The sequence below is a fragment of the Mesocricetus auratus genome, unplaced genomic scaffold (genome assembly GCF_017639785.1).
Source record: "Mesocricetus auratus isolate SY011 unplaced genomic scaffold, BCM_Maur_2.0 Super-Scaffold_100040, whole genome shotgun sequence".
Lineage (NCBI taxonomy): Eukaryota > Metazoa > Chordata > Mammalia > Rodentia > Cricetidae > Mesocricetus > Mesocricetus auratus.
The window spans coordinates 4,925,564-4,953,080 of record NW_024429217.1 but is presented as its reverse complement, the minus strand read 5'-3'; the positions used below and the strand labels follow the sequence as shown (position 1 = coordinate 4,953,080).

At 42.3% G+C, this 27,517-nt stretch overlaps 1 protein-coding gene across 6 annotated transcripts in view; it reads left to right on the top strand.

The window, feature by feature from the left end:
* Positions 1-5,387: 5,387 nt before the first annotated feature.
* Dync2h1 (dynein cytoplasmic 2 heavy chain 1) overlaps positions 5,388-27,517 on the top strand; it is a 221,568-nt gene continuing 199,438 nt past the window's right edge. For 5 of the 6 annotated variants that reach the window (XM_040734715.1, XM_040734717.1, XM_040734714.1 and 2 more), the window contains exons 1-15: positions 5,392-5,672; positions 5,951-6,121; positions 6,447-6,582; positions 8,401-8,519; positions 9,909-10,053; positions 13,186-13,418; positions 14,290-14,424; positions 14,530-14,643; positions 14,737-14,848; positions 15,759-15,883; positions 17,940-18,115; positions 22,073-22,268; positions 25,628-25,723; positions 26,213-26,365; positions 26,835-26,933. In XM_040734715.1, the coding sequence (XP_040590649.1) occupies positions 5,478-5,672; positions 5,951-6,121; positions 6,447-6,582; positions 8,401-8,519; positions 9,909-10,053; positions 13,186-13,418; positions 14,290-14,424; positions 14,530-14,643; positions 14,737-14,848; positions 15,759-15,883; positions 17,940-18,115; positions 22,073-22,268; positions 25,628-25,723; positions 26,213-26,365; positions 26,835-26,933 (2,205 nt within the window). In that variant the 5' untranslated portion in view covers positions 5,392-5,477. Of the gene's footprint in view, positions 5,673-5,950; positions 6,122-6,446; positions 6,583-8,400; positions 8,520-9,908; positions 10,054-13,185; positions 13,419-14,289; positions 14,425-14,529; positions 14,644-14,736; positions 14,849-15,758; positions 15,884-17,939; positions 18,116-22,072; positions 22,269-25,627; positions 25,724-26,212; positions 26,366-26,834; positions 26,934-27,517 lie in introns of all 6 variants that reach the window. The other variant, XR_005872731.1, reaches the window with a different exon arrangement.

Here is a 27,517-nt window from a genome sequence, read left to right as displayed (position 1 = left end):
CATTGTCACTTTTCCATCAGTAACAATAAGGTATATGGTAAAAAAAAATAGGTGAGCATGTTTTCACATACCTGTAGTCCCAAGCTCAGGAAGATGAAACAGGAGAACTGGTGTGGGTTGGAGGCCAGTCTGGAGTACATAGTGAGTCTCTGTCTCTCTCCTTCACAAACACACATATGCATGCGCGTGCACACATGGTGAGATTCATAAGTATTACATAAGCTAATTGCATCAAAGGTAACAAGGAAGTACACAATACCACAAAACTAAACATTTAGGTTTAAAATAATCTCAGTTTATAAAATACAATGATACACCAGTATTTGAATAAATGTTATTTGTTACCTCATGGAAGAGTCACATTTGTTTCAAATCATTAAACACCCCACATACTTGTTCAAATATCTCCTTCATGGCCCATGTCTTACTGACACTGACTGCAAGAACTGGCTTCGTACTAGATCCAAAAATAAGGACATTAATGCAAATTCCGCTATTCAAGACAGTCAGAAGACAGAGTTCCTTTGATTTTTTCAGTAGGACCTAAGCAATGTGTAGCTTAGTGTTTGAATTGAATACTACATTTCATATTAGAGCATTGTTATCATCTGCTTTGCCAAAAACCATACTTTAGACTGAGTAATTTATAAACACAAAATGTGCTGTTCACATTTACGAGACAGAAAACTATGATTAAGGTGCCAATGGATCTCGTGTCTAGGAAAGGCCCATTCCTCGCAGATCTTCCATACATGACGGGAAGGGCAAACGTGCTCTTTCGGGCTTTTTTTCCTCAGGGCTTCAATCTTGTCCTTGTTAAAAGGTTCAAGCATTATGCTGGCCTGCCCCTGTTGCCTGGCAGGAGTCACTACTCAGGCAGTTCTTTGGCCAGCCCAGAGTTCCATGAGGCCCAGTCTACTCTCAGGTGCAAAGGACCCCTTTAAAGGACAGACCCCTGCGCACTTATGCTCTCTCCTCTTCTCTCTTGCATCTCTCTCTCTCTCTCTCTCTCTCTCTCTCTCTCTCTCTCTCTCTCTCTCTCTCTCTCTCTCTCTCTCTCTCTCTCTCATGTCTGTCTCCCCCCTTTTGGTCTCGCTATAATAAACTATGATTAATACACTCTCCATGGCTCGTGCTGTATCGCGCTGGTTCCCATCCCCGGTTCCCGTCTCCTGCGACACTGTCTTTTTCCTTTTTTCTAATTTCTTATCTTAAGCAAAATAACAACACGTGTGGCCCAATGACTTCTCACTCCTATTTCTAGGTGTCGTCACATGCAGGGCTAAGATGAAAACTATGACTTTGAGAGCACACAAACATTCAGACCACAAACTATGTCATTATTCTCTTGAATGATATATGTAAAGTCATGTCATAGAGTGAGTCTCCGCTAGCATGTAAATGACACTTTTCATGTGTAGTTAGCATTGTCTAAGAACAGTAAGAGGTGACTGGCTTGAAGTGAAGTCTGATAAGCAGTAGGGCTTCCAGATAGACTCAATGGGAAACATTGACACATATGAGACTTAAAGATGAGAATTGTCTCACAAAGTGGAGAAAGGTGGTCCCGTGATGTGTCGTCTGTAGGCTGAAGACCTAGGAAAGCTGACAGAGTGATTCGGCCTGAGTTTGAACTGTTGAGAATAAAGGAATCAGTCTAATTTGCAGATTAAGGCCCAACTTGAGAATTTAGGAAAGTGCTGGTGTCAATTCACAGGCTCAAGAGTCTGAAGCTCTGCCTGGACAGCAGGAGAAAGGTATTCTTCCGATCTAGGAGTGCATTTTGTTCTTCCTTTTGATTCTGTAACGGTTTTGTTTTGTTTTTTGGTTTTACGAGACAGGGTTTCTCTGTATTGTTTTGGAGGCTGTCGGTCCAGCCTGGCCTCGAACTCACAGAGATCTGCCTGCCTCTGCCTCCCGAGTGCTGGGATTAAAGGCGTGTGCCACCACCGCCGGGCAATGGTTTGGTTTTGTGGGACAAGGTCTCACTGTGTGGCTCAGGTGACCTCCCATGGACAGTCCTCCTGTCTTAGCTTCCAAGGTTGGGCTTATAGGTGTATGTCACCAATTCCAGCCTTCTCATGTTTGCTTCTTGCTAGGAGCTCATGATGCGAGTCCATCAGCTTCCCATTCCTACTGTCATGCCTTCCTCCACCACTATGGACTCTAAGGCCGAAACAACTCCTTTTCTGTATGTTGCCCTGGTCAGGGTTTTTATCACAGCCGTTGACAAGTGGCTAGCACACCGTCCCAGTCAGTCACTGTGATGCCGTCTTTGTGGTCTACTCATTCTGAAGTGACGTTCTGGAATCCACGTCACAGAAATCCTCAGGAAGAATGTTTATGAACTGTCTGGGCATTTCAAAGTTCATTTAATGTATTGGATTTTTTTCTTTAAATTGTATAAAATTACAGTTTTATTTATAAGTGGGGCAATACCTTGTAATCAATATTATAAATTCAACACAAATTGATCAGTGTTTATGAATGATGAGTAAAACAGAAAAATACCATTTTCCTGTAGTCACTGTCACAGACTACATGTGGGAACGCCAGAGATCATCTAGAACAGTGGATCCCTGGAGGGACTGGAGACATTTTCAAGATATCTATCAAGTCAGAACTTTTATCTGTCGAGACAAGGCTTCATGTAGCCAAGACTGGCTTTGAACTCAGTGTGTGGCTAAGACTAGTCTTGAATTTTTAATCCTTCTCCCACGTGCTGACCTCTGTAGTGTTGAGACCTGAACCCAAGACTTTGGGTATGCCAGGCAAGTCCCAGCATCTTACGTCACAACTATTTTCACAGCAATAATGAGCCATGTGCCTGTTTTACTCTGCTTGCAATGTGCACGGCTGGCGTAAAAGCTATCGAGTTTGGTAGGCAAAACTCTAAGATGGTTTCCTGCTCCACTGTGTACCAACACTGCACGCAGAACTGCAAAGTCTACTCAAGACTTACAAAAGCTCTTGCATTTCTTCTCATGGTCTTACCTGCTTTCTTGACTATGTTCCTGCATATGTTGACTTTTTTAATCACCACATTGCCACACAAGCAAAACTTATCTGTTTCACACCTCTTCACTAAACTGACTCACCCAGGGCTAGTAACTAAGGATAATGAGAATTTTCTGATGATTTTGGAATGGGTCATGATGCCCAGTTCTTTTCATGAATCCATATTAACTATTTTCCTTTCACAAATCTACCTACCTACTCAGTTACACCAAGTTCCTATTTGGACCATCCTTAGCTCAGAGCCCTGCCTGCTCAATGGCAGAGCCCATCTCACGCTTTATGGGTATTTTGTGAGTATTTGCATTTATTTACCATTATAACTGAGAACAGTTCAACTTTTTTTCCCCACTCTCAGATCTTAAGGTTCTCAACTGACAGAAGGACCATTTTTCTAATTCCAAATGATCATTGTTTAGGAGAAAGTTGTGGATATTGACTAAAATTTAAAAAAAAATCTGTTTTTTAAAATGTACCTTAGAATGACAGCTTAAGTCAGGGCTGACAGATGAAAGACTAAATCAAAACTATAAGGGCAGGAGCTGTGTTCCTCCTGCCTGGCTTAGCACATAGTAACCATTTTGCAAGAGATTTATTGAATGAAGTAGTTGACACAGTTTAGGACTAACACCTGGTTTAGTAGTTTACAATGAGGCAAATGATGAAGATTGTTCTCATATGTTTTTGGTTTTGTTTTTTTCAGTGTCTGTGCTTGCTATTAAACAAACCCATCATATTTCATTTTGGCTATTTAGAAATACTGCAGGGGCTGGAGAGATGATTCATCAGTTAAGAGCCCAGGCTGCTCTTTCAGAGGACCTGAGTTCAAATTTTAGCACCCACATGGCAGCTTATAACTGTCTGTAACTCCAGTTGTAAAGTCATACATGCAGGCAAAATACTAATGCACACTAAATAAAAATAAATCATTAAGATATTGCTGTGGTAGGGCAATTGAGGCAGACAAGCACAGGGATTAGCTTAGCATCCCCGGATGCTACTTGGTTTGTATTGTTAATCTTCATCCTCTGTCCCCCCAACAATGAATTTGGTAGCTCAGCTCCTAATCTGCATGCACATGCTCCAATGGAAACAATGCATCTAGCAACCTCAGACTTGCATCTGCATCTGGCTATACATACACTCCTCTTTGTGTACAGGTAAGTTTCTCCTCTTCTAAAAATCAAATAAATTCCCAATATACCCAGGTACAAAGAATAGAGGGGCTGCCTAGCCTGAACTGGTTTTGTGTACAGGTGTAGTAGTGCAAAATTATGTCCTCCAGTTAATGTTTAGGACGAATCTTCTGTTTACATTCCTATGCCTGTGCCACCAGGCATGCACAGGATTAAAATATGATGCATTTCGGGAAGGGACGTGCCTTAGAAAATAATTGTATAACCAAATATATGAAAGCCAAACTATGTAACTTAGTAGACAAGCTCCTTCTGTTAAACCCCATAAAAGGAAGCCGAAATAATGACCTATGAGTGACCTCAGTTTTGTGGCCCAATGTCAGTCTTGACAGTGTTATCAGTCTCTTACCTGGCTTAGATCTTTGGGCACACTTATTATAACTTCTTTGGATAAGAGATCAAGAACCTAGACTCACCAGACATTGCTAATAGGTAACATAATGATTTTTAAGGTTTTCCTATAATTACTAAGGTTAAAACAACAACAAATCCCAAACAAAGACAAAACTAACAGTGGGAAATTAAACCACCCAGGAAGGAGCAGATATACTTTGAAAAAGCCTTTCTAACAGGGTCCTAGAAGGGTGCTCGTTGTGATTAATTTGCTTTAGGTGTATTTACTTTATGCGTGTGAGTGTTTTGCCTGCTCCTGCAGATTTCAGAAGAGGGTGAGAGATTCCCCCACTAACACCCTCAGCTCCTAGAGATTAGAAACCCTTGTTTGACACAGTGTGAGTGCTGAAACTAAATCCGATCCTGACAACAAGCGCTCTTAATTGCTGATTCATCTTCCAGCTCCACTGATTCGGTTTTTTGGGGCAGGGTGTCCTTATGTAGCCAAGGGCGTGGCTTCAGCACCCTCGATGCTCTGGCTACAGTCATGGATCATCATGTCTGGGGGGGAAAAAGTGAATTTTACATAGCAGTCTCTTTTTACAGCCCTATTGCAATTTAGTTGTGGACTGCTACGTCCCCATCTCACAGATGTCGACCCCGGCACACGAGAGTGGCTTGCACGTGCAGTGGAAAAGCGCGCTGCTGCACCCCGAGGAAAGGATCGATGGATACAGGGGAGGAGCTCTCAGCTCGCCCAATCGATGAGCGCCGGGATCGTCAGCCTGGTTCCCGCGGGCGCGCGCGCGCCGGACGCGTCCCACTTCCGCCGCGGTCGCCATAGCGACGGCCCGCGGCGCCTGCGAAGCGGAGCAGCGCGGCGGCGAGGCTGCTGCCCAGCGGCGGGCTCCCGGGTCGCTCCGCTCCGCGGCCATGGCGGGAGGCCCCGCGGACGTGCGCAAACTCTTCCTTTTCACGACCACCCAGAACTACTTCGGGCTGAGGCCGGAGCTCTGGGACCAGCCCGCGCTGAGCAACTGCCCGGAGGTCAACAACTTCTTGGACGATGGCAACCAGATGCTGCTCCGGGTGCAGCGGTGCGACGCGGGGCTGGCCTTCTCCAACACGGTAGGGCAGCGAGCGGCCCGGGCCCGGCCTCCCCTCCCTCACGCCCCTGGGCCTGACTCCAGGCCTGAGACTGCAGCCCCAGCCTTGCTCCTCCGGCCTCTGAACTGCCGCTCGGCCGGGGCGGTGTGAGCGCAGCTGGTTGATGGTTTTGAGTGCGTTGTCTTTAGCTGATTTTCCCCCCACCAGGCGTAATTCCCGTGGTACAACGGGGTAGTGCGACATTTCTTCCAAACACTGTTTTGTGAAGAAGACATGAGAGCATTTGTTTGTCACTTTAGATCGATTTTGATGACGCAAAGGATAAAGTGCTGGTGTTCTTCAAGCTCCGACCCGAAGTAATTACAGACGAGAACCTGCACAGCAATATTCTTGTTTCTTCAATGCTGGAGTCGCCTGTCAACTCCCTTTACCAAGCAGTGCGGCAGGTGTTTGCACCCATGTTGCTAAAGGTGAGTAAAGTGCTCCTGGATTCATTTTTTAGGTGAGTATTTTGGTCACCATGGAGACAGACATGTGTTATTTGATTTACCGTTTAATGTGTTTTAGTTTATTTATTGAGATTTTTATAGTGTTGGGTGTTGTGTCAGACTTCTACCGTTACTTTCAGCTTTGTTGAGGGAAACGGAATTAAGCTACGAAATGCAGCGCACATCATCTCTTACACAGCTGTACTAAACGACACGTAGGAAGTTATAACTGTTGAGGTTGTGTTTTTGAAGCAGGGGTGACTGGCGATGCTTTGGTCAGTGTTTGCTTCTGTCTACTTTTACTTAGGACCAGGAATGGAGCAGAAACTTTGATCCCAAACTTCAGAATCTTTTGAGTGAACTAGAAGCTGGATTGGGTGTAGTTCTACGAAGATCAGATGCTAACTTACCCAAGCTGAAACTTAAGGAAGACGATACAAGAGGTACATATGTCATGTTTTGCTTTCATAACGCACTTACCAGAGTCGTCTTACTACTACTACTATTGTTGTTATTATTACTATTTTTTTACTTTGTGCTTAGCGAAAGCGTGTGAGAGCAAACACTTGTGTGTATGAATGTGTGTGAGTGCCACAGCACATTGGTAGACGTCAAAGGACAGCTTGTGGGACTCAGGTCTCTCCTTCCAGCTTTTGCAGTTCTGGGATCAAGCTCAGGTTGTCAATATTAACCACTGTGCCGCCTTTCTGGTTCTCAAAATCACCTTAAGACTGGGCAGTTTTATGCCAATACAAGCTGGAGTCGTTTGAGAGGAGGGGACCACAATTGAGAAAATGCCTCCATAAAATCAGGCTGTGGGTGAACTTTGTAGGCATTTTCATTAGTAACTGATTGGGAAGGGCCCTGCCCCTTGCAGGGGATGCTACCCTGCGTGTAGTCCTGGGTTCTATAAGAAAGAAGATTGGACAAACCATGGGAGCAAGCCTGTAAGCAGTCCCCCTCCATGACCTCTGTTATCGTCTCCTACCTCTAGGTTCCTATCATGTTTCAGCTCCCGTCCCGACTTCCTTTGGTAATGAACAGAGATATGGACTAGAGAGCCAAAGAAACCCTTTGATTCCCAAGTTGCATTGGCCATGATGTTTCAATGCAGCAAGAGTAACCCTAGCTGGGACACCATCTGTCACAAACTCAAAGTATAAAGTGATCATTTCATGGGCCAGGCGATAGTGGTGCACTCTTTTAATCCCAGCACTTGGGAGGCAGAGGCAGGCAGATCTCTGTGAGTTTGAGACCAGCTTGGTCTACAGAGCTAGTTCCAGGACAGCCAGGACCACACAGACAAACTCTGTCTGGAAAAACCATAAAACCAAACCAAACAAAACAAAAAAGTGATTATTTCACTAATATAATTAGCAAATAACTATATTTCTTCCCAGATTTCTTTCTGTGTCTTTGGATCTTCTGTGAATATAAGCTTTTGAAAAGTGAATAGGTTGTATGGGTTTGGAGAATAAAAATTTTTTAACACTGGATAGGTTACAGAAATTGAAAATAGAATGGTTATGTACAGTGGTTCTATTCTATATCGTGTGCCTTGAATGTGGCTTACCTACCATATTTTCTCTGTGAAGAATATTAGAGCTGTCTTGTGTTTCCATTTTTGACACTGCTTTAAGACCAATTTAAAACTTAAAAATGGGAAAACTGTGGCACCTGGCACATTGTAGAAAGGGCGTTGTTTACAATATGAGGAAGGGAAGCAGTGTATAAATCGTAGCTTTGAGTCACCAAGAGCATATGTATCTGGTGGCTCAGATATTTTACTGCCTTAGTACAGAATATGGGAATAATGAGTAATGGCTGACTCTACACCTTGTGAAGGTAACAGACCACCAACTTTACGGTATAATGTATTTTGTCTGATGCTAATTATAATTTTACTGTGGTTCATACTTATGAACAAAATGAAATATGTAACATACAAATATTTATTTTGCTTTATAATAATCAAATGGAGACATTTTAAAACTTACCTCAGAAGAATAGCATGCTTACTTTCAGCATGTGATTAAACACACAGTAATTATCTACTTTACTGGGATATTTAAAAGATAATTAAAAAACAAAACTATTTTGCTTGTACTTTTACATTAAGTTGAGGACACCTATTGATTAAGAATTTACTGTTGATAGGGGTTGAGAGATCATTTTCTGTCTACCTTCTGGGCAAAACCTAAATTAGCTGATGAGCCAAACAGTGTTAAGCCTTTTAATTTTTTTCTTTTCACTTTTTTTAGGTATTCTCACACCAAGTGATGAGTTCCAGTTTTGGATAGAACAAGCTCATCGTGGAAATAAGCAGATTAGCAAAGAAAGAGCCAGTTATTTTAAGGAATTATTTGAAACGATTGCAAGGGTATGTGAGTCGCACATAGTTTGTGTATTAGGCTTCTTATAAATGAACTTTAGGATTCAATTTTCAGGGTTTTTCTCTTTTAAAATTTACTTGACAGTTGTAAGCAAGATACGTAGTTTGTAAACCTTAGAATTAACTTAAGCTATATGTATATGTAAAACATAGAAATGAAAACATTCAATTCTAATCTCTAGGAAATGATTTTCCTCAAAAAACAATAGTTTTCTGAAAGTATGGGGAAACAGATTCCAGGAGCTGGCAGACAGCTCTGGCTGAGGTACTTGTTATGAAAGCACGAGGCCCCGAGCTCAGATGCGCATGTGTGTCTAGAGCCCCATTGCTAGCACTGGAGACAGGAGGACTAGCCAGCCAACCTAGTCTAGATGGAGAGCTCTGGGTTCTCTGAGACCCAGTCTCAAAGAACAGAGGTGGAGACGGATAGAGGAACACACACAAATGATGTTTGGTCTCCACTTGTGCATCCATGAACAAGTGCTCACTTTCATGACACTCACACACAGGTGTGCATACATCACACACGAAACCAGTAAACTAATAGATTTATTTCTGTTCTTCTGATGGAATGATATAAGCTAATATTTTAAAGTAACCTAAAATGTGAAGTCATACTTTATGCCTATTTGATTTCTCTTGCTGTATATTCTTAGGGATTTAGTAAGTGATTATTTTAAGTATGGCTACAGTAACAGCAATTTTCTATTTGTTTCCACTATAATTTCATAAATAGTATTGCTTTTCATTTTTTAAACGTTATTTCAGAGTTTATTGTTGTGGTGTGTGTGTGTAATGTGTGTATGTGTGGGCGAGTGTGCCTTGGCACATGTGTAGAGGTCAGATGGGACAGCTTTGTGGAGTCAGCTCTTTCCTTCTGACGTTACATGGGTCCCAGGGCTCGAACTCAGGTCACCTGACTTGTGTGGCAGGTTCCTTTACCGCCGCACCCTCTTGCCAGTCTCCACAGTCATTTAAATGGAGCATTTGAAGTAAACTAAAGCTTGTTTTGATGATAAAGATGAAGTATAGAATCATGAGTTTGTGCTGCTCTCTTTTATTGTTAGTTGCCCCGTTACCCAGCTCGACACACGCGTAGGGAACATGTGAATTACATGGACAGTGTCTCTGCGGCTGCCACCTCTTCTGGTAAAACAGATAAGCCCAGCTTACAGAAAACTTGGCCAAGGGTCTATATAGATGAGGAGTCTTCTTACTGTCATTTTTCAGCCTTTTGTAAATTTATGTTTATGGAGAATATTTGCTTGAGAAGTCAGAAAAAGGGAGAGGAAATTGTATTTCCAGCAGCTGAGCAAGTCTGTGTTACTTAATGCACAGATGTAGCTGTGTTTCAACATGAATGTGCTTTGGTTTCAGGAGTTTTATAACTTGGACAGTCTGTCCTTGCTAGAAGTTGTTGACTTGGTGGAAACAACTCGAGATGTTGTAGATGATGTGTGGAGACAAACAGAACATGATCATTACCCTGAGTCACGGATGCTGCATCTCCTAGATATTATAGGTAGAGAAATAAGCTTTGAAAATTTACAAACTTATCTTTCTCTCTGTCTCCCTCCCTCCCTCCCTCCCACCCTCCCCCCTTCCTTCCTCTTCCTGAAGTTCTTACTTAAAATGCTCATTAATGTTATATTTGCTATTTAAAGTAAGTCTTAATAAATCTTATAGCTTTATTTACAAACATTTTGTTTATAGTATATAGTTTAGTTCATATATGTGAAATACTTTAATCATTAATAGAACTAAATTTATATTAATTAATTTAAAACTTTATTTAAAGGTTTATTTATGTGTGTAATACCCACAGAGACCAGAAGAGGGTTTCAGATGCCTTGGCCCTGGAGTTTGTGAGTCGCCTGAAATGAGTGCTGGAGTCTGATCTTATGTCCTCTGATTTAGCAGTGTAGTAGTCAGGGTTTCTGTTGCTGTGAAGAGACACCGTGACCACAGCAACTCTTTTTTTTTTTAAACGTTTTAAAATTAATTTATTTTTTACATTCCAGTCCCAGTTCTCCCACCCCACCTCCCTTCTCCTCTGAGAGGGTGAGGCCTCCCCTAGGAAGTCTACTAAGTCTGTGCCATCATCTCATTGAGGCAGGACCAAGGCCCCTGTCCACCCCCACACCCGTGTCTAGGCTGGGCAAGATGTCTCTCCATATAGAATGGGCTCCACTAAGTCAGTCTTTGCATTAGTGTTAGGTCTTGGACCCACTGCCAGTGGCCTCATATATTGTCCCAGTTACACCATCGTCACCTATATTAAGGGAGTCTAGTTTTGTCTTGTGTAGGCTCCCCATTTGTCAGATCCGAGTCTGTGATCTTTCACTAGATAGGGTCAGCTGACTCTGTGGGTTTCCCCATCATGGTCTTGACTCCTTTGTTCATATTTTTGCTCCTCCCTCACTTTGATTGTACTCCAGGAGCTTGGCCCATTGGTTAGTTGTGGATTTCTATATCTGCTTCCATCTGTTTCTAGAAGAGGGTTCTAGCTTCTCTGGGGTTATGGAATGTAGGATAGGTATCTTTTGCTTTATGTCTGGTATCCACTTATGAGTGAGTACATAGTATATTTTCTTTTAGGTTATCTCACTCAGGATTTTTTTTTTTTGAGACAGGGTTTCTCTTTGTAGCTTTGGAGGCTGTCCTGGAACTATCTCTTATAGACCAGGCTGGTCTCGAACTCACAGAGATCCGCCTGCCTCTGCCTCCTGAGTGCTGGGATTAAAGATCTGCGCCACCACTTCCCTGCTGGATGTTTCTTTTGTTTTTTTTTTGTTTTGTTTTTTTTTTTTTTTTCTAGTTCTGTCCATTTGCCTGCGAATTTTAGGATGTCATTGTTTCTTACCACTGAATAGTATCCCATTGTGTAAATAAACCACATTTTCTTTATTAATTCTTCAGTTGAGGGGCATCTAGGTTGTTTCCAAGATTTGATTGACTATTACAAATAATGTTATTATGAACATAGTTGAGCAAATGTCCTTGTGGTGTGAATGTACCTCCTTTGGGTATATGCCCAACAGTAGTATTGTGGGGTCTTGAGGTAGGTTGATCCTGAATTTTCTGAGAAATCGCCATACTGATTTCTGTAGCTGCTGTACAAGTTTGCACTCCCACCAGCAATGGACGAGTGTTCCCCTTTCTCAACATTCTTTCCATCAATGACATAAGCTGTCATTGGTGTTTTTGATTTTAGCCTTTCTGATTGGTGTAAGATGGAATCTTAGAGTTGTTTTGATTTGTATTTGCCTGATGTTGAACAATTCCTTAAATGTCTTTCCACCATTTGAGATTTTTCTGCAGAGAATTCTCTGTTTAGATCTGTACCCCATATTTAATTGGATTATTTGGTAGTTTCATGTCTAGTTTCTTGAGTTCTTCATATATTTTGGAGATCAGCCCTCTATCAGATGTGGGGTTGTTGAAGATCATTTCCAATTCTGTAGGCTGCTGATTTGTCTTGCTGACTGTGTTCTTTGCTTTACAGAAGCTTCTCAGTTTCAGGAGATGACATTTATTAATTGTTACTCTCGGAGTCTGTGCTACTGGTGTTGCATTTAGGAAGTGGTCTTCTGTGCTAAATGCATTCAGCTGTATTTCCCACTTTCTCTTCTACGCGGTTCAGTGTGAATGGATTTATGTTGATCCACTTGGACTTGAGTTTTGTGCATGGTGATAGATAGGGACCTATTTGCATTCTTGTGCATGTTGACAGTTGTATCAGCACCATTTGTTGAAATGTTTTCTTTTCTCCATTTTATATTTTAACTTCTCAAAACTGTCAAAAATTAAGGGTTCATAGGTGTGTGAGTTGATATCGGGGTCTTTGATTCAGTCTGTTGGTCACAGCAGCTTCTGTAAAAGAAAACATTTGATTAGGTGGCTTTACAGCTTCAGATGTTCAGGCAGTTATCATCATGTTGGGATATGGCAGCATGTAGGCAGACAAAGTCTGGAGAAGGTGCTGAGAGTTGATGCACGTTGATCTGCAAGCAACAGGAAGTGAGTTGAGACCCTGGGCAGGCTTGACCCTGGGCATGAGACTTCAAGTCCTGCTCTTACAGTGACACACACTGCCTCCAACAATGCCTCACTTCCCAATGGTGCCACTCCCTATGAGCTTATGGGGGCCAGTTACATTCAAACAACCACAGACAGTAAGCACTCTTAACTGTCAAAACATTTCTCCAGTCGGCTTCCTATGCTCATTTAAAAATAAACTGGTTCATATTCCAGTATTACATATTTGACTCAGAAAAAATGACCTTTTTCATTATTTTCCGTAGAACATGAGGTTAGCTCATGAAGGTGTGTGTTGCAGTCCTTCCTGTCGTGAGTCAAATCAGATGGCAATTTGGAATTGCTTATATTTGCTTCTTCCATGCAGTAGGTGCTATAGCCGTCAAAGAATTGTGTATTTGGTACAATATGTTGAATGATCAAGAATGCAAGCTAATGTCTATATATACATATGTAATTTTAACGACAGTTACTTCATAAATAATGGTAGTCTAAGGGTGGGTAGGCAATATTTTGTAGACTCTTAGTTGCTAATGCATGTTAATGTTTTCCTAAGTATATAGTTTATAATTTCATATAAAATATTTCCATACAATCTTGCTTTATGTTTTATTAGGTGGTTCATTTGGAAGGTTTGTTCAAAAAAAGCTGGGAAGTCTGAACCTGTGGGAAGATCCTTATTATCTTGTGAAAGAAAACCTGAAAGCTGGCATCTCAATTTGTGAGCAGTGGGTGATAGTCTGCAGTCACCTCACAGGTCAGGTGTGGCAGCGCTATGTCCCTCATCCATGGAAAAATGAAAAGTATTTTCCAGAAACTCTTGACAGACTGGGCAAACGCCTGGAGGAGGTATTGCCTCATTGTCTTTAAGTGGGAGTGGGTTTTCACTTGTCTGTGAATGCATTTTACAATTGATGAGCATGTGTGAAACAAATGATTTATGGCTTGTGTGAGCATAAGAATAATGAATGTCATAATAATAAGTTTTGGCATGCCTTTGTGCAGGTTGAGGTACATATTGGTTACTGAATCCTAGCTTTCTCTTTCCCTAGGTGTGTGAGTGAGTTGTCAACATATTAGTGTGAGCGAGTGGTCAACATGTTAGCTGTGAAATTCCATTTTGTTCTTTGTTGTAAAAAATGTGATGCAGTGTTTCCTGTGTGGGAGCTCTCAAGGTTTTTCTTGGCTATTAACATTGCTTCAAAGTTTGGCCCTCTTTGTAGGATGTACTCGTTGGAAATATTTGAAACAGTTTCTCATTTACTTCAGCTATGAGCTTTCATATAAATTACATACTTAGCTTCAAAGGAAAGGCAAAATGAAATTGCGGAGATAATTGCATTCCCCTACTTAGGAGAAACACAATTTGAAAAATACAAACATATTGTTGGACGTTGGTGGTGCACGCCTTTAATCCCAGCACTTGAGAGGCAGAGGCAGGTGGATCTCTGTGAGTTTGAGGCCAGCCTGGTCTACAGAGTGAGTTCCAGGACAGACTCCAAAGCAATACAGAGAAACCCTGTCTCGAAAAACCAAAACAAACAGACAAACAAAAAACAAAAAAAGAAAAATATGGACATACATAAAAGAGTGAAATGCTTTCAGTTTTGTTCATTTGCAGAGGCTACTATAAAGAAGTTCTATAAACCCTTTAGATTTTAGACTTTTACACAGTTATTTTCATTTAATACATTTCATGTTTTAATATCTTACATTTTAGGTCTTGGCTATTCGGACAATTCATGAGAAGCTCTTGTATTTTTTACCTGCCAGCGAGGAGAGAATCATATGCTTGTCTCGAGTATTTGAGCCTTTTACTGGTGTGAACCCTGTGCAGTACAACCCGTATACCGAGGTTGAGTCTATATGAGTTTATATCTTTAATTTCCTTTTGTGTTCTAGAGTTTTCAAGGTTGCTTTTTAAAAATGTATAGTCTAACAGTATAATTAATTTGTTTAGCCATTATGGAAAGCTGCAGTGTCTCAGTATGAAAAAATCATTGCACCCGCTGAACAGAAAATAGCAGGAAAACTAAAGAATTATATTTCAGAAATTCAAGATAGTCCACAGCAGGTAAAACATTGAAAGACTTTACAATTTTTCCTTACGCTGTTTTAATGTGAGTATGGTTGAATTGAGATAAGCGTGTACTTTGTCTTATGCTAGCTTCTCCAAGCATTTCTAAAATACAAGGAATTGGTGAAGCGTCCGACTATAAGCAAAGAACTGATGTTAGAAAGAGAGACTTTACTGGCAAGACTTGGGGACTCAGCTAAAGGTAAATCCCTTGAGAAATGGTTTTATAGGTGCTTTTTGTTTAGGGTTAAAAGCTACATTTAAACATTTTTTATGACAAAGATTTATTTACTTAAAATATAAATGATAGATTTGTTTTTATTTTTTATTTTATTTTTAAAAAATTATTTTAATTATTTTATTTTATGTTCATGTCTTACCTGCATGTATGTTTGTGCACTGTGTGCATCCTTGGTTACCATGGAGGCTAGAAGAGGGAATCAGATCCCATAAAACTGTGGCAATTGTGAACTGTGGGTGTTGCCCCTGTATTTGTTTTTAAATTAGCAGATTATTCTTTCTGCACCTTACTTAGTGCATTGTCTTAGTTTCTTTTCTTTTGCTGTGATAAAATGCCCTGACTGAGGCAGATCAAGGAATAGAGGATTTGTTTTAACTGACAGTCCATGCTATCATGTGTCACAGTGGGGACGTCAGGGAGGCAAGTGCTTGATCCTGTAGTTAGCAGAGAAGAGTGACATGCTAACTACATGTGCCCATGCTCAGCAGGCTTTCTCTAGCCACACCTCAGACGCTTCTTCTTACATCAGTTAACATGCAGTGATCTCCCTAGACAGCACTAATCATCATATACATGCTAAGGTTCCTGTGGTGCAGTGAGGACCGACATCCCCATCATACACACGCTAAGGTTCCTGTGGTTCAGTGAGGACCGACATCCCCATCATATACACGCTAAGGATCCTGTGGTTCAGTGAGGACCGACATCCCCATCATATACACGCTAAGGATCCTGTGGTTCAGTGAGGACCGACATCCCAATCATATACACGCTAAGGTTCCTGTGGTGCAGTGAGGACCGACATCTCTAACATTTCCTAGGAATTGAAATATACTACTTCTGTGTAATTTATGTGATTTGAATGATGCAGATTTCCGATTGGACTTTGAGAATCGGTGCCGAGGGGTTCCTGGTGATGCATCTGGACCACTTTCTGGCAAAAATCTTTCAGAAGTTGTCAATAATATTGTTTGGGTTCGTCAGTTGGAATTGAAGGTAATTGTTTTAATATAGTTGAAGAACAGTGAGCATTCCAAGTGTACTAAATTAAGGCCTGTAATAAGGACTCCAAAACTGTTATGTACATCCTTTGTTGTCCCTGAATTCAGTTCCTTTTCTCATTGTTGTGACCGAATACTCGGCGGCAGTTAAAGGGAGGGGTTACTTCTGTCCCAGTGAGTTTCGTGATGGGAGAGGTCTGGTTGCTGTTGCTCCATGTCTGGTGGTTGGTGCGTATGGCATGATGTCTTGGCAGGTCAGGAAACAGCTGGTGCAGAGCCTTGCTAAGCTGTGACCTCTATCTCTGTCCCACGGCTCTACATGTCAGGGAGCCTCCATGTCCAAGGGACACTTGAGTTTCCCAAGCTTGGGATCAGTGCTCAAATGCCTGACCCAGTAGGATGCTGTACTTTCATACCATAACAACATCTAATTGTCATTGACATATAGAAGTCTGAGAACAAATGTGTGAAGAACATTCTTATGCAGTTCATATGTTACGTCGAGGTGACTGTCAAGTTGCATCTGTGAGGACACTGTATTCATGACACTAGATTTAAAACACACACTTGGGAAATCCTGATGGTTTTAAAGTTTATCTGCAAGTGTTTTTATATCACTAAATTACTTGAGTTTACAAGTTAGAGAGAGGTGAAAGGTCATTCCTCATAGTTGTCTATGATGATGTTGTTAAAACAGACCAAGACGTTTTTGTGGGCCTATGTATAGTTTTTATATTTGACTTGTATAATAAACGTTAATTGATTGATAATTAGTAATTTAATATGGTCTGTGTTCAAGGAATCGTTTGAGATGGTTTCTCTGGGTAGCCCTGGCAGTCCTAGAACCACTCTGTAGACCAGGCTGGTCTCGAACTCACAGAGACCTGCTTGCCTCTGCCTCCCGAGTGCTGGGATTAAAGGCGTGCGCCACCACTGCCTGGCTGAGGCCAGGGAATATTAATATAGCCTACTTCTTACTCAAATCTGTATCTTTGACTATATTCTGAAATATTTTGTGTCTTTTTGAGTGTACCAGAACAGGCAATTATAGAGGAAGACACTTTCTGTCTTAGCTGATGTTCAAATCTGCCTAATTATTTTCTGAGCTGTTAGCACAGTGTTTAGCTGGTGGCTGCTATGACTGAGCGTGTTTAGGAATAGCGCAGATGCTTTGTGGAGTCTGGGGGTGAGTGGCCCACGGCTCTCGCGTGGCGCACGGCTCTCGCGTGGAGTCTGGGGGTGAGTGGAGCACAGCTCTCGCGTGGAGTCTGGGGGTGAGTGGAGCACGGCTCTCGCGTGGAGTCTGGGGGTGAGTGGAGCACAGCTCTCGCGTGGAGTCTGGGGGTGAGTGGCGCACGGCTCTCGCGTGGAGTCTGGGGGTGAGTGGAGCACAGCTCTCGCGTGGAGTCTGGGGGTGAGTGGCGCACGGCTCTCGCGTGGAGTCTGGGGGTGAGTGGAGCACGGCTCTCGCGTGGAGTCTGGGGGTGAGTGGAGCACGGCTCTCGCGTGGAGTCTGGGGGTGAGTGGCGCACGGCTCTCGCGTGGAGTCTGGGGGTGAGTGGCGCACGGCTCTCGCGTGGAGTCTGGGGGTGAGTGGAGCACGGCTCTCGCGTGGAGTCTGGGGGTGAGTGGCGCACGGCTCTCGCGTGGAGTCTGGGGGTGAGTGGAGCACGGCTCTCGCGTGGAGTCTGGGGGTGAGTGGCGCACGGCTCTCGCGTGGAGTCTGGGGGTGAGTGGCGCACGGCTCTCGCGTGGCGCACGGCTCTCGCGTGGAGTCTGGGGGTGAGTGGAGCACGGCTCTCGCGTGGAGTCTGGGGGTGAGTGGCGCACGGCTCTCGCGTGGCCGCCTTTCCTGGTGGTGCCCGTCGCAGCGTGTTTTGCTCAGCCTGCTGTCTTGGGCTTTGTTATTCCGAGGTTGTGTGATTCAGAGGTCTTTCCTGCGGTTACAGATGATAGGAACATCATTTTGAGCCTCAGTCAGAGAAAGGGCCTCCTTATTTTATGGTGAAAGTTTGTTAGTATTGATGCATCTTTGTCATTTGGGTTTTAAGGTAGACGATACTATCAAGATCGCAGAAGCGCTTTTGTCCGACCTGTCAGGATTTCGGTCTTTCCATCGGAGTGCTGAAGATCTCTTGGACCAGTTTAAGCTGTACGAACAAGAACAGTTTGATGACTGGTCCAGAGAAGTTCAGTCAGGGTTGTCTGACTCCAGATCAGGTTTGTGGTGAGTGCCACCCCCGACTCACGTGTTAGTAATCTGTGTGTCATCCCTGACTCATGTGTTAGTAATCCATGTCCACCCCTGACTGTCATGTGTTAGTAATCCATGTCCACCCCTGACTCATGTGTTAGTAATCTGTGTGTCACCCCTGACTCATGTGTTAGTAATCTGTGTGTCATCCCTGACTCATGTGTTAGTAATCTGTGTGTCATCCCTGACTCATGTGTTAGTAATCCATGTCCACCCCGACTCACGTGTTAGTAATCTGTGTGTCATCCCTGACTCATGTGTTAGTAACCCATGTCCACCCCTGACTCACGTGTTAGTAATCTGTGTGTCACCCCTGACTCATGTGTTAGTAATCTGTGTGTCACCCCTGACTCATGTGTTAGTAATCCATGTCCACCCCTGACTCATGTGTTAGTAATCTGTGTGTCACCCCTGACTCATGTGTTAGTAATCTGTGTGTCATCCCTGACTCATGTGTTAGTAATCCATGTCCACCCCTGACTCACGTGTTAGTAATCTGTGTGTCATCCCTGACTCGTGTTAGTAATCCATGTCCACCCCTGACTCATGTGTTAGTAATCTGTGTGTCATCCCTGACTCGTGTTAGTAATCCATGTCCACCCCTGACTCATGTGTTAGTAATCCATGTCCACCCCTGACTCATGTGTTAGTAATCTGTGTGTCATCCCTGACTCATGTGTTAGTAATCCATGTCCACCCCTGACTCATGTGTTAGTAATCCATGTCCACCCCTGACTCATGTGTTAGTAATCCATGTCCACCCCTGACTCATGTGTTAGTAATCTGTGTGTCACCCCTGACTGTCATGTGTTAGTAATCTGTGTGTCATCCCTGACTCATGTGTTAGTAATCTGTGTGTCATCCCTGACTCATGTGTTAGTAATCCATGTCCACCCCTGACTCATGTGTTAGTAATCCATGTCCACCCCTGACTCATGTGTTAGTAATCTGTGTGTCACCCCTGACTGTCATGTGTTAGTAATCTGTGTGTCATCCCTGACTCATGTGTTAGTAATCTGTGTGTCATCCCTGACTCATGTGTTAGTAATCCATGTCCACCCCTGACTCACGTGTTAGTAATCTGTGTGTCATCCCTGACTCATGTGTTAGTAATCCATGTCCACCCCTGACTCATGTGTTAGTAATCCATGTCCACCCCTGACTCATGTGTTAGTAATCTGTGTGTCACCCCTGACTCATGTGTTAGTAATCTGTGTGTCATCCCTGACTCATGTGTTAGTAATCCATGTCCACCCCTGACTCATGTGTTAGTAATCTGTGTGTCATCCCTGACTCATGTGTTAGTAATCCATGTCCACCCCTGACTCATGTGTTAGTAATCCATGTCCACCCCTGACTCATGTGTTAGTAATCTGTGTGTCACCCCTGACTCATGTGTTAGTAATCCATGTCCACCCCTGACTCATGTGTTAGTAATCCATGTCCACCCCTGACTCATGTGTTAGTAATCTGTGTGTCACCCCTGACTGTCATGTGTTAGTAATCCATGTCCACCCCTGACTCATGTGTTAGTAATCCATGTCCACCCCTGACTCATGTGTTAGTAACCCATGTGTCACCCCTGACTCATGTGTTAGTAATCCATGTGTCACCCCTGACTGTCATGTGTTAGTAATCCATGGCCACCCCTGACTCATGTGTTAGTAATCCATGGCCACCCCTGACTCATGTGTTAGTAATCTGTGTGTCACCCCTGACTCATGTGTTAGTAATCCATGTCCACCCCTGACTCATGTGTTAGTAATCCATGTCCACCCCTGACTCATGTGTTAGTAATCTGTGTGTCACCCCTGACTCATGTGTTAGTAATCCATGTCCACCCCTGACTGTCATGTGTTAGTAATCCATGTCCACCCCTGACTGTCATGTGTTAGTAATCCATGTCCACCCCTGACTCATGTGTTAGTAATCTGTGTGTCATCCCTGACTCGTGTTAGTAATCCATGTCCACCCCTGACTCATGTGTTAGTAATCCATGTCCACCCCTGACTCATGTGTTAGTAATCCATGTCCACCCCTGACTCATGTGTTAGTAATCCATGTCCACCCCTGACTGTCATGTGTTAGTAATCCATGTCCACCCCTGACTCATGTGTTTGTAATCCATGTCGCAAGGTGGATGGAGCCCTTCTCTCCACAGACTCGCTGCTGTTTCTTTATGACCCACCGCATTTAAAACATTTTTACTTTTTCTCTTCAAGATTTATTTTTATCATTTGTGTGTGTGTGTGTGTGTGTGTGTGTGTGTGAATGTCACGTGTATGTACCAGTACCCTGAGAGGCAGTAAGGGGCACTAGATCGTGAGAGTTAGAGGAGACTGAGGGCCCCTGCCTTGGGTGTTGGGAAGTGAATTTGGTCCTCGGGGAGAGTAGGACCATCTCTCTCACCCTGAATACACTTGAAGCCATTGATGACTCAGCTGTAGTTGACTGCTTGCTTCTCTTTCTATTCACACGTCTATTCCCTGGAACTGCAGGTTAATTTTTGAGAATTAGGCATCTTTCCTTCATGATGCTTTGTTATTAGGTATTCATATATCTTTTCTGCTTTTTACATTAAATATATACATAAACATTTTTAATTGCAAATTATATTATTTTTAAACCCTTTAAGAAAGAAAGAAATATTTTCTCATGACACCCCAAAATAGTAAGCCTTTGGTAAGTAATTTTATTCAATATTTTATTAGTTACCATTGTTTTAGTAGCAACTCATGGGATACGACTAGAAATATTGCTTTGTACCTGCAGTTTTATGCTACTAGGACTCAAACTCATGGCCTTGAACATGCATTTTTACACGTGAGCTATAACTTTATCCTGTTTTTCTCTAACAGATAGGGTTTCCTTATGTTGCCCAGGGTTAGTCTTAATTTCATGGCCCTGCTTCAGCCTCTGGAATAACTTAAGAGTATTTGAGCACCACCATCATGGTTTTTTTTTTTTTTTTTTTTTTAAGAAACTTCATTATATGAAGTTTTCTTCCCCTTACCTCCTTCCCAGTACAAAGGGTGGTGAATGCAAAGGTGACGTTCAGTTGAATACATAATGAATTTCCCTGACAGTTCTAGCTCACGAGGACGAGTAGAGTAACCCAGAGGCTCTGTGGTGCAACACCTATAAAGTTTGTTCCATGTAACTCTTTCCTTCCTACTTAGAAGATATGAGGGATGCTCCAGACTGACTCCTCAGAAGAGATGGCTGTAGTTACGGGCAGAGCCTTTCCTTTACCTCAGCCTTGATTCGTAGCTAACAGTGTAACGGTGGGCTGTGCCGACTTGTAAAGTGTCATTTAAAACTCATGTGGTAACGCAGTTTGACGCTGCAGTTGTTTTCAAAGTCTGGGTTGTGATACGACGTGGGAAGAGCTTTACTTTATGATACTGTCACAGCTTTATTTAGGAGACAACTGCACAGTAGTATTGACTTCAGTCTGTCGAGAGACGTTCTTGAAGGAGTTATCACCTTGTCTCCACATCTTCACACAAAGAGCACTGTAACAGGACCCAGATCTCCACAACATGTAAAAATCAGCCCTTACTTGTTTGTACACGTGAAAATGCTACTCCACAAAGTTAAATGAATGGTGAATCTTCAAAGTTGTCTACAGGCGCCTCATGTTTTTTCAAACCAAACAACTCTAATTTTGATTGCAGATGAGATGATTGATAACAATCATATTATTTTCTTTTGAAGAATAAGCAGGAAAAACAGAATTGTAAAGCCTGCATTAGAAAAGCTTTTTTTTGTCTTTTTTTTAAACTGTTAGATTTGCAGAAAAGTTGAATGAAGTACTTTTTAAAAAATCAGTTTCATCAGATAAAAGCTTCAAAGATTGTTCTCTCTCTCTCTCTCTCTCTCTCTCTCTCTCTCTCTCTCTCTCTCTCTCTCTTTCTCTTTCTCTCGTAGTATTGAGGCTAACAGCCGAATTATGGAGTTAGATCCTAATGATGGGTCATTAAAAGTACATTATTCTGATCGTTTGGTGATTCTTCTGCGAGAAGTTCGTCAGCTTTCCGCCCTGGGCTTTGTCATTCCTGCCAAAATACAGCAGGTTGCAAACGTTGCCCAGAAGTTCTGCAAGCAAGCCATCATCCTTAAGCAAGTATGAGTGATACTTCTGATGGTGTTCTTGTTCTTGGTTCATTATGCTAAATTGACTGTAAGGGTTTTGTTTTCTGCTTTTAATTTTTTATGCTCCTGTAATAGATTATTAACTTATGAATTTAGGATTTGCTAGATTAGTAAGTTAAAATCTGCTGTTAATCTAAAATTTTTGAACTTAAGACGGTGTTGCCATTAAATTTCATTCAAAAACCACTTGGAAAAACGATACATTATTCCTTCTTTCCCTCCTGTCCTAACCTCTCCACTCTCTTCGTTCTTCCCTCTTTCGTGTTACTTGCAAAGTCTTAGGAACTCACGGTGAGAGCTCTGTCCTGTCTTTCAGACACTCGTGGAGGGTTCCCAAGGTGATTGGTCTTGGCATGTTTATTTGTGCCATGCTGTTGTTTCCCTGTTTAAAACAGACACTTGTTACTTGGTTGTCACCCTCTTGAATAGGGTCCAGGTCAACTTACAGTGTTGGCCTTCTCTGCCTACACTCTTTGACGTGTTCTGTACTGTAGCAAACCCTTGAGAGAATCAACTCAGAAGAGCAAGTGTTTTGGTTCACAGATTTGGAAGTTCCAGCCTGTGGTCTGTTGTTGTCAGTAAGACCATGTCCTCGTTACATGTCTATTGCTGTGATGAGAAACCATGAGCAAGGCGATTCTTTTCAAAAGAAAGGATTTACTTGGGGGTTTGCTTATGGTTTCAGAGTGTTAGTCTATGATCATCATGGCAGGAGGCAGACAGGCACTGGAGCAGTAGCGGAGAGCTCTGCATCCTGATCCACAGGCAGCTGGCAGAGAGAGACACTGGACCTGGAGGTGGCTTTTTGAAGGTCGCCCCCAGTGACACACTTCTCCAACAAAGCCACACCTACTCTAACAGGTCCATACCTCCTAATCCTTCCAGATAGTTCATTAGCTGCAGTCTACTCATTCAAACATGAGCCACTGGGGGCTTTCTCATTCAAACTACCGCAGACCGTTAAGATCACTTTTCTCCATTCAGTCTGTATATTACTTGCAGAACTGTGAATGCTAGCCATTAGGGAGGAAGATGCTTGGCTGTTTCCAGATTGATTTTTCTTTTTTTTTGGTTTTGCAAGACAGGGTTTCTCTGTATTGTTTTGGAGGCTGTCCTGGAACTCGCTCTGTAGACCAGGCTGGCCTCGAACTCACAGAGATCCGCCTGCCTCTGACTCCCGAGTGCTGGTATTAAAGGTGTGTGCCACCAATACCCGGCTTCAGATTGATTTTTCTATACACTGCATTTAAAATATGTGGTGTCAGTAGCAGTAGGGTCTTATGCTCTAGTTAAGGCTGACGAACCTATTTTGTCTTGGGAACCTTTGGGGTCTTCCCGATTAATAACCTGTAGGTGTGCCATACTTGGTAATGAGGTTTTCATATAATAACCATTTCTTCTGCATTGTCAAGCCATACAGAGTACCATTGTCCCAATTCCTTTTTAAAAAATCATTTTAATGGCTCACAAAGGAGGGCGTTTCTATATTGATTTTTATTACATTCTTGGTTTTGTTTATTCCATTCCCCACTTCTTTCTCTCCTATTCCCCACTCCTTACTCCTAGTTAAACCTTTAACCCCCCAATGTTCTCCCCTCTGCTAGTGTCCCCTTCCCCCAATAGACTTCCTACCCCCACTCCAGTCTCTCTCTGCTTCCCTGGCCTTTTTGCATACCCCAAGTTAAACACACAGGTCTAAAGCTTTGAAGTTAGGGTCAGCATATGAGAGAGAACACATAGTGTTTGTTTTTCTGGACCTACATTATCTCACTAGTGTGGTATTTTCCAGTTCCATCTATTTTCCTGAACATTTTATTTTTTTATAGCTATGTATATGGACTGCATTTTCATTATCCAATGGACATCTAGACTGATCCCATTTCTAGCTATTGTGAGTAAATAGCAATGAACATGGATGTGTCTCTGTACTTTGGGTATATTCAGATATGCTACATCTGGGTCATGTGGTAGTTGTGTTTCACTTTTGAGGAACTTTGATACTGTCACATGCCTCCTTGAAGAGCAAACATGAAAGGCATTCAGGAGAGAGTTGTGTGCTGAGGTTGATAAGCTGTGTGTGAGGATGAGTCTTCTGTGTAGGCATGTGTTAATTTTGCTGTCACTTAGGAAACTGTAAGTTATACCATTTTGCATGATGAGTACTTAAGATGTAGATGGTATTGAATTGCAGTGATCAGGATCTTCTCACCCACTGTGGATATAGGAACATCTGCCCGAGAATCACGGAGGAACAACTGGTTCACTTCATCCTCCGTTTTCCCAGTGTAATGGGGACACATGTGTAATGTCTTTCCATCATCACACAGTAACTTGAGAAGCTAGGATTTGAAGCAGGGAGACTAGTTAGTTTGCAGACTGTTTCCCTGGTCTTGCAAAGAGATCAGTGCATTAATTAGATGAGAGGATAGAGGTAGGAAAATGTGGTTGGACTAAGGTATATTTTGAAAGTAGAGGTTTTGCTGATGTGGGAGTTGAGAGAAAACATCAAGAAAAGTCATGTTTTGGTCAGAATGATGAACAGAGAGTTGTGTCATATTCTACAATGCACTTGAGCATGTAGACAGTTGTGTTGTATTCTATAAAGGACTTGAGCATGTAGACAGTTGTGTCGTATTCTGCAAAAGACTTGAGCATATAAACAGTTGTGTCGTATTCTACAAGGGGCTTGAGCATATAGACAGTTGTGTTGTATTCTACAAAGGACTTTAGCGTATAGACAGTTGTGTTGTATTCTACAAAGGACTTTAGCGTATAGACAGTTGTGTTGTATTCTACAAAGGACTTTAGTGTATAGACAGTTGTGTTGTATTCTGCAAAGGACTTTAGCGTATAGACAGTTGTGTTGTATTCTACAAAGGACTTTAGCGTATAGACAGTTGTGTTGTATTCTACAAAGGACTTTAGTGTATAGACAGTTGTGTTGTATTCTGCAAAGGACTTGAGCATATAGACAGTTGTGTCGTGTTCTACAAGGGGCTTGAATGCTTTTGAGAAGTAGGAGATGGAAATTCGGTCCTTCAGTACTGAGCCTTTCTTTAGTCTGGATTCCTTTCTTCCCAATGTGGTAAACTCGATTCCAGAGACTAAAATGTATTGTCTGTTTAGCCAGCGTTAGGAAATGCCTTGATAAATTGTAGGAACTCAACATATATGTGTTAATTGGACATATTGATTCATAAGTAAACTTTGATCTGGAGATGCAAAACTATTTTTACAGTTGAAAAATTATTACTATTCAAACAAAAAAAGAAAATGTGCTAAAAACAAAATTTATTATTTCTTGCTGCTAATTGGACTTGTATTTTGTAGGTGGCACATTTTTACAATTCCATTGATCAACAGATGATTCAGAGTCAGAGGCCAATGATGTTGCAGTCGGCCTTAGCGTTTGAACAGATAATTAAGGTGAGTGAGAGGGCCTCGCTTTGTGATGCAGGTGGACAGGTTCTTTCTCCGTTCTCAGGCCACAGCAGCCACTGCTCAAGCTTGACCTCAGCCTGTCTCCATTGAGTCCTTGGTTCTCAGTGGGATCTAAGGAATTAGAATATTTTACATACTTTGGTATATACAGCTCTCATGCCATTATATTCTTTGCACTAAGTGTGAGATCCTGTTATACAGATTTCGCGAGTGCTTTGCTTTGTTCTTAACCCATTTTTAGATTTTGTAACTCAAGACTTGTTCACTTTCTTGTTCATTTAAATGTCCACACATAGGAAACTGGAAAACTCCCAATAGGTTTTAAACTACATGGTACTGTGTGAAAGCAAGCGTTTTGAAACTTACACTTTCGATTCTCATAGAGATCAATGTTAAGAATATTAGACTTATAGCATAAAATTAAACCTTTTTGGAAAGCAATGTATCTGAATACTACTGTTTATTATATTGTAGAATTCAAAGGCAGGAAGTGGAGGCAAGTCACAGATTACTTGGGACAACCCTAAAGAACTAGAAGGCTACATCCAGAAACTTCAGAACGCTGCTGAGAGGCTTGCCACTGAGAACAGAAAGCTGAGAAAGTGGCACACTACCTTTTGTGAAAAGGTTTGTTTTATTTTAGAATTTATCATATTATGGATAGAACAGAATAAATATAATTAGTATATAGCTACATTTTTTTTCTTTTGAAGTAATTTGAGATCTAAAACTGCAGAGACAGTTTGTTTCTCTTTACCTGGCTTCTGCTCTTAACTACTAAGAGCAGAGTACAGATGTCAGTACCAGGAAACCAGCCTTTGGGGCTTGCCCCTTTCCCAACAGATTCTATGTCCTGCTTAAGGACTGACCCCTGATTTCCACTTGGCATCTAGTAGTTGAGTGTATGGTGCTCCCCTCATGAGAGGAGTCCTCATGAGCTTGCTGCTTTCCGTGCAGTGTTGGCTGCAACAGTACTGAAGTCATATTGTGTCCTTCTCAATGTAGCAGTCAGGTACTGATGGGTTACACAGGGTGGGTGGTACATTGCCACTTAACAGATGACTGAGTCACTGGAAAGTTGCTCTCTTCCTAACAGGTGGTCATCCTCATGAATATTGATCTGCTCCGGCAGCAGCAGCGTTGGAAAGATGGGCTGCAGGAGCTGAGAACTGGCTTAGCAAGTGTGGCAGCTCAGGTGCGTGGCTTGTGCTTCATGGTCTGGAGTGTGGCTCAGTGACAAGTGCATACAAAACTATCAGCATCTGTTGGTACCCCTAACAAATACAGAATTCTCTGACTGACTTACATGCAAATGCTATAGATCCCATCGAGCCTGTGTTAGCCATGTAAAGGGAGACTTCTCTGTGTCTCACACACTGCTGAGTCCCTGTCTAGTTTGCTGTTCACTTTCAAGAGTGTAGCCTTCCTTGCCAGCTGCCTAGACCCTGCCACAGTTGCAGTCCCTAAATAACTCACAGGACACTGTATTAATTATGAAGCTGTTGGCCGTTTGCTTGTTTCTTACTGGCTAGCTCTGACTTAAGTATTTAACCCATAATTGTTAATCTAAGTATTTCTCTTACCGGAGAATAGTTCCGGACCTCTTACTTCTATGGCAGCTACATGATGTCTGCCTGTGTCTCTCTTTCCCGGAATCCTCCTCAACTCCTAGTCCCACCTATCTTGCTTCCCTATTTGCCAACAGTGCTTTATTGACATATACACAGGACTTCCCCATTATTGTAACATCTGCAGAATGCAAGTTAGGTTCAAACCAGT